General features: G+C 31.2%; 1 protein-coding gene across 2 annotated transcripts in view; it reads right to left on the reverse strand.

Annotated features, from left to right (window-relative positions):
- The window catches only part of LOC115886340 (protein PF14_0175), a 33,270-nt gene continuing 20,850 nt past the window's right edge, over window positions 1-12,420 (reverse strand). For both annotated transcript variants that reach the window (XM_030905438.1, XM_030905437.1), the window contains 6 exons: window positions 11,072-11,452; window positions 9,365-9,518; window positions 8,052-8,186; window positions 7,235-7,389; window positions 7,023-7,176; window positions 1-340 (listed from right to left, as the gene is read on the reverse strand). In XM_030905438.1, coding sequence (XP_030761298.1) covers window positions 147-340; window positions 7,023-7,176; window positions 7,235-7,389; window positions 8,052-8,186; window positions 9,365-9,518; window positions 11,072-11,452 — 1,173 coding nt within the window. In that variant the 3' untranslated portion in view covers window positions 1-146. The remainder of the gene's footprint in view (window positions 341-7,022; window positions 7,177-7,234; window positions 7,390-8,051; window positions 8,187-9,364; window positions 9,519-11,071; window positions 11,453-12,420) is intronic.

The following is a 12,420-nucleotide window of genomic DNA, read 5'->3' on the forward strand; positions in this document are numbered from 1 at the left end:
ATTAATAATTATATACTAACGACTATTTAAATAAAAAAAACTACAAATACAAACATACAAAAATTACTAAATATCACATTTACATAACAACATAATTAATAAAGAAATTACAAGAAAATGCTGTAATCTATCACAACAATTTTTTTTCATGAAATACTACACTTAAAATCATTATGTATTTTACTACCTACCATCACAGCTTCCAGTAATGTCAATAAATTACCATTTATTACTCCCAACACTTTCTTCGGATTTAGTTTACTTTCTGTAGGTAATTCCATTAATAATAGCTTGCTGGCACCCATTTTTATAGACGATCGTAGTTTGAAACCTTCAATACCTAAAATTTTAAACGCATATATTAATATTTATCTCATTTTTATGTTAATCGTTTCTAATAATATCTCAGTCGATATACACATATATTGAGCGACACATAAATATATACATCCTTATTACTCGGTCAAGAACATTTTTCTGTTTTACGATTTATTTAACGCTTAAGTCCCGGTTACAGTTAATGTTGATCGCATTAAAATAATATTGAAATCGTGGCTTTTGAGTGGCACTAATATTATTTTTATTTAAGTATTTTAGTTTTTTGCTAGTGTAGTTACTAAAACTATAAAACACTCAGGTACTAGGTTTGTGTGATGTAACGCGCTGTTTCTGGTAGTACAAATTAAGTGAAAAGGACTCGAACTGGGCGTCGCGTTGTGTTCTGACAAAATTCAGAGTTATTTTAATAAAAAATGTTAAGTTAAGTGAAGAAAATAAATGACAATCGGAATTGTATTGTGGATTGTCATTGTCAAATACTTGTGACAACCATGGTGACAACACAAGCGATTCCTACAAAGGATTTGTATTATCATCGGATAATACGAATAGGTATTCGTATATACAGGGTGTTTCAAAACAAATACGAAAAACTTCAGGGGTTGATTCCTTGTTCAAAATAAAGGCTAGTTTGCTTTATAAACATTGGGTCAAAAGTCAACCATTAGGGAGATATTGTAGTACAAAGATGGCGGAAAAATAATGTTTTTATTTTTTATCTTGAAAACGAAAAGCGATAGACTAATGAAATTTTATGGAAGCATTACTGTTATGAAAACACACTTTCTGGTAATTTTTTCACTTTTTTAAAATAAGTGGAAGGGGTTGAAATAAACTACCCCTATCACTCTTGTTAACGAAATTTAAAGAAAAATCTTATCAAACACACACAAAATTAATTTGGATAGTTTAGTTTATTTAGGAACTTTTTTATCTCTTGTGTTTTTTTGATAAAACTCACCGATTTGAAATTAAAAAATAAAATGTAAAGCATTACATGTCAGGACAAAAAACATTTTTAAATAAAGAATCAAGTGAGCTGCTGTACTTTTTTTAGGAAAAAATCTAGTTGGCCGCTGTCACTTTTCAGGATGTTTCTAATATTATTTTATCTGACTTTACTCTACTGCAATACGTTATTATCTTACGATCAATTAATTATTCCGAAGCCTTTTTTCTTTATGTGAAAATGTTTTTTTGTCCTGACAGGCAATGCTTTACATTTTATTTTTTAATTTCAAATCGGTGAGTTTTATCAAAAAAACAGAAGAGATTAAAAAGTTTCTAAACAAACTAAACTATCGAAATTAATTTTTTTGCATGTGTTTCATAAGATTTTTCTTTAAATTTCGTTAATAAGAATGATAGGGGTAGTTTATTTCAACCCCTTTCACTCATTTTAAAAAAATGAAAAAATTACCGGAATGTATGTTTTCATAACAGTAATGCTTCCATAAAATGTCATTAGTCTATCTCTTTTAGTTTTCAAGATAAAAAATAAAAACATTATTTTTCCGCCATCTTTGTACCGCGATAGCTCCCTAATGGTTGACTTTTAACCCAACGTTTATAAAGCAAACTTCCCTTTATTTTTAGCGAGGAACCACCCCCTGAAGTTTTTCGCATTTGTTTTGAAACACCCTGTATAATGGACCTATAACGGAGGCATATATATGCATATATCCTATAACGGAGGCATAAAAATGCAGTAAATTTACGAACATAAAGAAAGCTGGTTTTAAGCGCTTATTACCAGCACCGTAAGTAAATGGGCGCGTTCAGGGACGATCAGCGGCTGAGTGGCTGAGTAAGCGATTTCCCTAAACGGTCTATTCTGACGAACAGCAACAGTGAGCCGCTGTGCAAAATTCTCAGCGGTAAATATTTAGGCTGAGATAAGTCAGCCTTAATCTATTTCCTTATCAGTGGTCAACTAATGTAAAATAACTAAAAATAACTTTAATTTTCTCATTTTATTGTTTACTTTTTATGGTTTGTTGAAGTTTGTAGTCAATCCTAGTTAATCGAATCTTTAAAAAATAGGAGATATTTGCTGCCAAAAAAGTTACAAAGCAGTAGGTTAATCTAAAACGTTCGAAAAGACTTGTAAATAGAGATCGAAGAAGTTAAAGAAAATAAGAAAATTCAACTTGATTTCTATCTCATGTAGAATTTTCTAAATACATTGAAATTAAGAAAAAATACTACTTTCTGAAAAAATCTAAATCGGCATAAATAACTTTTGATTGTAATTATAATACCGTCTGATCGAAAAAATATTGCGCCTAGTTGGCTTATAAATAACAATCGATAATATTCCCTATATACATAAGTTTACTTATAAAGTAACAGCAATCTTCACCTCCAGATCACCCCTGACGTCGTTTTTTTTATTGTAGGGTATTTACACCTTCAGTAATTTTATTTATACCATACCATCGAAAAAAATGCGTAAAAGGTGACTTGGTCGAACTGCCCAGTAGTTCCTGTTATTTTAAGTTGTTTTGTTTAGGTGTATTATAGATAAAATTATTTTTTTAAACTTATTTTTTACGAAGACGATTTATTTATATTTCTCTCAAATTTTTATAGTAGACAGAGAGCGCATGAGACAGCTACTGTTTCTTGTTCTTTCTGCTGCTTTGTGCCGTTTAAGGAATATCGTAAGCTGCTGGTCAGCGAAATTCTACGCTGAATGTCAGCGGCTGTGTTCCCTGAACGCGCCCATAGCTTCTAAGTCCCAATAGTCAAGTCGCATACCCAACAATGTTGCCGTTTGCTGTCGCCTTATTTTATGAACGGTTCTATAGCCAATTTTGCAAGAGCAGCTGTAGATCTAAATATCCATTGGTGAGGCCGAATTCGCTTCGGGAACGAGAGGTCCCAGGTTCGTGTCCCACAAATATACAGGGTTATTCACCAAATACGACACGGAGTATTGTAGCTAAACGATTAGATTTTTACAAATTGTAAGTTTTGGGTTCGTTGAAGGACTATTAGAGCTACAATTTACAAATAATTTTACAAAATACAGAATGTCCCAAATAAGTAAAAAATATTATAGTTGTATTTTTTTTTAAATGGAACACCCTGTATATTGTTCTATTTTTAGATTCTACGATTGAAATAAAGATAAAAATTTGATTAAGGTTTATCACACTTAAACCGTACCGTTTTTGAAATATTTTGCAATTTTGTGAAATTGCAGTAAAAAATTTAAGGCTTCATTTCTCCAATGTTATCGAAGTTTTTAATATCGAAGTTGCAATAATAAAAATTATACTACCTTATACTGAGTGTCCAAAAATTTATATTAAATAATTACTAGCAATAAACGACAATAACTTGTTTAATTTAAATAGTAAATTATTACCGGAAAAACCTGTAAATTTTACCGGAAAAATTTTACTCTGTAAATCTTACCGGCATCAGATGCACAATTTGATTGTCTATGAAAGTGTATTACCATTTTTTACCTATCTCTTGAAGTTTTCGTAGAAAATGCATTTTCTGATAATTTAGACCTCAGTTATCACTCTCTAGTTCTAGTTTATTATTGCATTTTATTTATACCCATGGAATATTGACATTTTAGATTTTTTTAAAGCAACATATGAACAAAATGTACAGGTGGTAAAAATGATATTATTGTAAGCCTAGTTGTTTAAAGAAAGAAAACTATTTAAATCTTTGTAAAAGAGGATACCAATTATTTCTAATTTCTCATATACCACCATTATTTCGGCACTAAAATTAGTTAGTTACATACTTAATTGTTTTAATTAATAAATTAACAGCAGTCATATTAAATTCATAAAATTTCATAAAATAAAATAAAAAAAATTCATAAAATAAAATAAAAAATTTGCATTTGATTAAGAAATCAAAACAATAATAAGTTATGAAAAGAAACGTCTCTGTTGTTATAAATAAACATTCGTCAAGAAATTAAATAACATTTATAAGGTGTTACTTTTTACCACACTGTCTAATATACACACAAAATTCTTTTTAGTATTTGGAGCAATTATTATTAATCAACGTAAAGTTTGAATAATGGGATCATATTAATTGGTCCTCTTTAACAAAAAAATATTTCAACAATTTTTTTATCTTTTAATGAAATAAGCGAAATATATCGACAATATTAGTATCTGTACTCTTTCAAAATTTCTTACATCTTGAAACATGATCTAAAATGTCAATATTTCATGGGTATAGTAATAAATGAAATCTAAATTATAAGAAAATGCATTTTCTACGAAAACTTGAAGAGATAGGTAAAAAAATGGTATAATACAATTTGACAGACAATTAAATTGTGCATCTGATTCTCGTAAAATATACATTTGATTCAACGATCTTCTCCATGCTACCGAGAACCATTCGCTCATATAGTTTGTAGAGATGGCACAGCATGCAGCAGCGAGATCGGTCTATAGCTACTGGCTAGTTCTGGATATTTGGCCGGTTTCAGGAGAGCCACGATTTTTGATTTGCGCCAAAATTTCGGGATTTTGTGGCTTTCGGTGCATTCTTGAAACCATTTTAAATATATTCCATTCAATTTTCTTGACCATTGAAAATGACCACGTTTTTGTTGCTGGGTCGAAGTTTTTAATCTGCTCGGTACAGAGATCATCTACGCCTGCTGCCTTCCAATTCTTCATACTGTTTAAGGCATTGTTGAGTTCTTTTAAACTGGATGGATGCTCCAGGATGTTAATCTCGTTTGCTCGATCTCTCTCTAATTTTGATATTCTAATTCTTTTTTCGGGTTTTCCATTCTTCAGTAGCTGGTGGGCAATCTGGTCAGGTTTGATGTTACTGATTTGTTTCCTTTCAATTGGGTCGCCATCAAGTTTCTTTAGGAAATTCCATGCGATCTTACTACTGTGGGTCATATCAATTTGCTCTAGTTTCTCAACTTCAGTAAATATTTAGTATTAAAAACTTCGATACCCCTGGAGAAATGAAGCCTTTAAATTTGTACTGCAATTTTATAAAATTGAAAATATTTAAAAAAAGGTAAGGTTTAAGTGTGATAAACCTTAATCAAATTTTCCTTTATTTAAATCATAGAATCCTTTGAATAAGAAGACTAAGGAAGGAGCATAATGCTATCCATGTATTCATGCATGATGGGCGGAAAAAGCGCCATAAAAGCACTCTAGGGTAGGGATCCTTGACAGTTCTGTTTTACGATGCATTTGACACATTTGAATTTGATTTGAAATTTTATGGATTTGTCAGTCTTTACGGAGCTTATTTTATGTTATTTATTATTTATTCTACTACTGATAGTTGTATAAAGGTAGTAAATCTAGGTGGAAATTGTGGCAGAACTTAAATTAACAGTGACACTATCGCGATTTATCGAAGAAGACTCTAAAATAGTTGGTTGTCTAGCGTGCGGTAGGTCTCGGCAAAAATTGAGTGAAATAATGGAACAACTTTTCGCTAGTAAGTGACTATATAATATACATACGTGTAGTAAACCGATCATTTATGAAATTCACTTAAATTAACTAAATTATATATTTTTCTTGCATTTTAGCTTTTACTTATTACTTGTCAAAGATTAGATGTCAAAGAATTTAGATACGTTAATTTGACTTACTTGCTTCAGTAGCGTATCATGTGTTTGTGGTAATAAATACTTATTATAACTTATCTATTTTTATTAGAATTATATATTTTTATAACAATTTTAATAACTACCAACATTTATTCACAACGTAAAATAAAACAACAAATTATTGAGTCTACCCCACGTCTACCCTACATCATAGTTTTACATTTTTTAAAAAAAATTAGAACGACACTGATAAACCGGATTTTTAGTCGGCCATATTTGAGGCCCATCGCAGTGTACCTAAGATTTTTGATATGCTCCTTCCTTAGTCTTCTTATTCAAAGATAGAATCTAAAAATAGAATAATATACAGGGTGTTCCATTTCTTCATTTCATTCAAAAACACAATATAATATTTTTTACCTATTTGAGACACTCTGTATCTTGTAAAAATATTTTTAAATTGTAGCTCTAATAGTCCTTCAACGAACCCAAAATTTACAATTTGTAAAAGTCTAATCGTTTAGCTACAATACTCCGTGTCGTATGTGGTGAACAACCCTGTATAACATTTTAATTTATTTACAACTGTCGGCAATAGCAATCGAAATACGCCGTAAGATTCTCGATCGGTTTGACATAAATATGACAGTGCCCACCAATGAAAATGCGAGTTACTAACTAATAATTCTAATTCTAAGTTGGCAACCGAGCTGGCAACTCAGCTAGATACTTTACCTATACCGTTATTCATAAGCTACAAACCTAACCTTTCGATGAAAATATGCGTAAAAAAATACTTCCTAGCACACAACCAAATAATATTAGTACAAAGGTACAATATCAAGTTTATTATAGTGATGTTCTTAGGCGCGTATGACACAGGTCATTACCAAGAACGAGTTAAATTGTTTTACAAAGGGGTAGATCTACCCCAAATGGGGTAGCTGTGGCACCACTGCTGTTACCACTTTTCCTGACGCTAGCTCGTGTGTCACGGCCTTGAATTTTTATTCCCAACGCGCATAAAGAAGTTTCACTTCAAAAATATATGTTTTTACTTTTCAAGATTTCAAAATGCAAATTGTCACACAATTTTTTTATTTACCTTTATACTCGTACAGCTGTAATATCTCATTATTTTCTATAAATGCCAGGAGAGTTTCTCCATTATCTAATTCAATCGAAACGAGAGAATTTGGCTTGTATGTCAGTATCTTATCAAATAGTTGTCTATTCTTTTCAAATGGGTTTAAATAAATCTGAAATCAATTAAAATATGATTTGTGTACCAATTCAATATGAACAAAATAGTACTACCTCAACCAAATCTAATCTATGGCCCACTGTGGTTCCTTTGTGCCTGGCCACAGCTAACATAGTTTTTGGTGCTTTGCTAGTTCCAACTTTTATAGCAGTTATGTCGCCATCTTTTCTTCCTGGTATATCGGGATTCCACTCTTCCGTTACATTCCCTGAAAAATGGCGAGAGATTTGTAAAATTACAAACAGTCATAATAGAGTAAGGTCCCAGAGCGATCAGACATAACATATTTTCACAAGGATGAAACTCTAGGCTGTCAGTAGTGTTCTCATGTGCTTTGAATACAGGCGTTTTTGTGAGGTTCGCCCCGTGACACCTTGACAGATACCAGGTGAGAAAGGTAACTAAAAGAAATAGGTGACCTTTACTTATTTTTACTTATTAAGCGCATAGTTCTCCCGCGCTCATAGTCACGGCTAAATAATTTTTGTGTTTAGAGGATGTCTGGTCATTATAATCTGTCTGACTGATTAAATATAACTTTATAATAGCTGTCTTAATAACATATGTAAAAATCAGATATGTAAAAATAAGTAAAGTTCATTTATTTCTTTTAGTTACCTTTCTCACCTGGTATCTGTCATGGTGTCACAGGGCAAACCCCACAAACACGCCGGTATTCAAAGCACATGAGAGTGTTACTGAGAGCCTAAGGTTTCATCCTTGTGAAAATAAGTTTTGTCTGATCGCTATGGGATCTTGGACTATAACATTTTTGATTCTATTAAATTTAATTATTCACTGTGAACATTTTTCTTTAAATATAGTTCACCGATTAATGAATCTGTAACTTTATTAAAATCAAGTATTTACCAATAATAACAGCTTCGGCATTGATTCCGAAATCTTCGTCTATAAAAGAATTATCCCTGAACAGATGCTGTATTGTATTGCCATTTCTCAGAGACAGTCCTGTGCTGAAGCCTCTTGGTACAAAGTCTGCATTATCTAAAAACGATCAGCAATACAATACGTTCATTCAATTACTTGAGCATTATACAGGGTGTCAAGAAAATAGTGTATCTAACTCCAGTGGGTGATTCTACAGATAAAATTATATCAGAAAGTTTCTTGACCATATGCCCTAAAATGCTTCCCTAAGTAATTACAGCCCTCGAAAGTTTAAATAAAAATAATATATTTTGTTTATTTTTAAGAACATTGGTAAACAGTTTTTCTTGAAATTTGATACTCTTACATACATTTTAATGCCAAAGCAAATGGCGATTTGTGTAAAATTCCGTGACAACCCTGAAAATGTACTTTCCATTAGGGTAGACAGTACTACTGGTGGTACTTCTTTTATCCTTATACAGGGTGAGTTTCCTACGATGTTGTCTATGGGTATTTCGGAAACTACTGGAGATAGAGAGTCGGTTAAAAGGGGAAAGTATTGCAGTATTGTGGGATGATAAATATGCGTTTTTCAGATTTTTAAAAAAGTTCATGGATTACGAGAAAAAAACAAATTTTGGCTATATTAAAAATTGTCCTTATTTCCTTCCTTCTATTTTAGACAAAAAGTTTTCAGATAAAAATTGTAGATAATCACATCCCTAATGAGTTTGTGTTCTCCGATTTTTTTTAAAGCCAAAAAAAAGGAAAACGGTTTACCAATGTTCTTAAAAATAAACAAAATACATTATTATTATTTAACCTCTCGAGAGCTGTAACTTCTTCGGGAAGCATTTTAAGGCATATGTTCATAGGGAATTTTTGTTTTATTTTTATCTGTATAATAATCTACCAAAGTAAGATAAACTATTTTTTGACACCCTCTATAATTTCTATTCAACGTTTTACTTTTCTTCGGTATTTTGCAACTACAAGATACCCTTTATATTCGCTAAAATGTATTTTAATACCTAATAATGTGTCCACTCAAGAATAAAATAATGTAAATAGCAAAATATCTTGATGTGTAATTGCCAAGTCATTATAATTATTGTAGAAATAAAGACGTCTAATATTGATACGGACACTAAATGTTTTTAATTGACTAGATAACAATTTAAAACAAAGCCGTTAAATATAGGTGCTTACATAGACACTAGCTAAAATAAGCTGGCTTGGTTTTATAATATATTTTTTACATTTTATGTTTTTGTGATAGGACTTGTATTTACCTGAATTTACTGTCCATTTTCTATAAACTTGGATTTCAAATTCACTATTCATTCTTATTTTGAACTCCGTTACAAAGTCCGATTTTAACCCATAGAATGTTAAGGGTACCACAGAAGCTTGCAAAAGTTGCTGATCTTCGATGCTATCAATGAACTGAAATAATATCAGACATAGTATAATTTCTGTGAGTCATTTTTATTCACGGGGTTGAAAATTTATTGAATTATTAATATCCCTATTCAAAATAGGGATTGATGGCAGAAGGGTGAAAATTTAGGGTTGTATGTATTTTTTAATGCCACATCATAAAAAATAAAAATAAAACATTTTGACCAAATAATTTAAAAAAAATGGGGCGGACCACCCTTAAAATCACTTAGGTATATAAAAAATAGATAACAACATATTCTCAGACCAACTCAATATTCATATAAAATTTCATCAATATCGGTTAAGCCGTTTCGAAGTAGTATGGTAAATAAAACTGACACGAGAATTTTATACCGGGTGTGCCTCAAGTAGTATGACATAAATTAGGATTGATAGACGCATTCTTTTTGGTCCTATTTCAGTGGAAATGACTACAACTTTTGATTTTTAAATGACACTCTCACTATTTTTTTACTGTATTCTATAGAAAATGACAACTCTGAATAGAATAACATATCATATGTCAACTTTTGACATTTTCGCATGTGGTTTATTTGAAATTATAAAATGCGGCTCATATAACGACAGTTGGACTCGAAATACCAAGTGTGTGGTTATGTTTATAAATCATACGTAAAAAAATGCTTTTTCCAAATAAGCTAACGAGACAACCTCTTTCCATTTTAAAAATTGAGATACGATTAAAAATACAATTTCGACATCTTTTTAACCGGCCAAGACAAAACACGAAAAACAATGGACGATTAAATGTATTTTTCCAAGGCTCCTTCATTAAAAATTAGTGTTTTTAACTAGCTAAACTATGGCAATTTAGATTGAAATAATTAAAAATACAATTTTTTTTAGTGAAAATGTCAAAAGTTGACATATAATATGTCATTCTATTCAGAGTGTTCATTTTCTAGGATGCCAGTTAAAGATCAATAGTTATAGGCATTTCCGGTGAAACAGAAAGTGACCAAAAACAATTAAATACGTCAATCAATCCTAATTTATGCCATATACCAACATACCAACCATCTCGAACCCAGGTATATTGCATTAATATAATATTTTACAATATTTTGTATTATTTGAAATACTAATTCCGATAAATAAATTAAATTCTAATCTACTAACTTAATTTTAGTTTTAATATAGGTATTTTTAGGGTTCCGAAGTACCTATCAAAAGGTCCAAGCAATTAAAACCATATATTGAGGTTTATAGACCCTCGAATTTGTAAAAAAATCAAACTTCTGAGTTAAAGTAAAAAGATAGTTTATGGAACTTCGGATAGTTTAGTTTATGCTCATTAGATAGTTTCTACCGCAAAAAAAGACACTCTCAAGAGGATCAAAATATATTGGATATTTTGCGTTGACCTAGAACTACGAAATTTAGCAGGTAATGCCGTTTTATACTACAAGTATAGGAAAAGTATAAAAACTATAAATTTGTAACTAAATCATAAAAAATAGTCTTTATACGTTGACTCGCACTGGTCCGTTTTTTTGTATTTCATAATTCTATATTTTCCTATCGAAAACGCTTACCTTCAAATTATTCTCTGTAAATTCCCACAAAACAGTAGAAAACCTTATTTTGCATGCTAAATTCATTTCCTCGTCACCTCTACTGACCAAAAACAATTCTTTTTCGCCTTTGATTAGTTCAATTTGACCAATGCTTCCTGTATGCACACTGGCTGCATTGTAAAATCTATTTTCTCTATATACGAGTAATAGGGATACACAAGTTTTTTCTTCTTGCATCAACAGGTATTGCTTATTTTGACGTGTAAAGAATTTTACATATTTGATGTTTTCTGTCAAAGATATCGCCTGTGACTCTTCAAAATATTTAAATTTGTAAATTTGATTCCTAGCCTGTTTATGTAAGTATGTAATATCGGTACAAAAACTATTATAATCGCTCTAAAGGATAGAAAAAAAAAGACATTAATTGTTTCCATTAAGGTGCGTACTCACTAGAGCATTTTGCTTCGAACGAACCAAACGAGCCGAGCGCGCAGAGCCGAATTCGACAAGTGAATACGTGTTCGCGAGCAAAATTTCACCGAACCGAGCGCGCCAAACATTTTTGCCGGCTTGTCGGTACATGCATTTTACTCAAAGTGGATGCGTTGTTCAGTGGGTACGGAGGTTCGTTGCGTTCATGGTGTTCGTCCTATTCGGAGCATTTGCGTCTAAAAATTTTCATTGTTTTGATTTTTCTTTGCTCAAACGAAATGGAGTGGAATAGAGAAAAGTACCTTCAGTTAATAGACATTTATGAACAATATCCAGTGCTTTGGAATCCAAAGGATGGATTATACTAAAATAAAGTTAAGAAGCTTGATGCGTGGAAGCAGATAGATGAGATCATGGGATGTGCTTCTGAAGAAGCAAAGAAAAAAATTGAAAGTCTTCTCTGGCAAGTTTCATAAGGGAGAAGGCGAAAGGAAAAAAAATCTATTACATTTACGCAAATTATATCGAATATAACAATAAAGCTTGTTTTTTTAATTGAAAGATTTGACAAATGTCACATGATTTCTAACCTAGCTGTAAAGAAGCAATCACGTGAAAAATATCAAATTTTTATTTAAAGAAAAACAGGCTTTACTGTTTTTTATTTACTTGGAAAATTTTGGCATGTGTCAAATTTTTAAATATTTCCAGCGACTGAACCATTGCATTTTCGGCTACACTAATGATGCTAATTTGTTCTAACTCAGGTAAGCATATAAAATTAATGAAATTACCGAACTACGAATATCAAACACATAGAGTAAAATAGTATAGTAGAGTAAAATAGCAGAGTAGAGTATATCAAAGCGCGAATAAAAATTAAATACAACTGAACGTGGGAACACAGCGAACGCAAGAAGCACTCTGAACAT

This window comes from Sitophilus oryzae, unplaced genomic scaffold (assembly GCF_002938485.1).
Source record: "Sitophilus oryzae breed Bouriz unplaced genomic scaffold, Soryzae_2.0 scaffold_484_pilon_pilon, whole genome shotgun sequence".
Classification (NCBI taxonomy): domain Eukaryota; kingdom Metazoa; phylum Arthropoda; class Insecta; order Coleoptera; family Curculionidae; genus Sitophilus; species Sitophilus oryzae.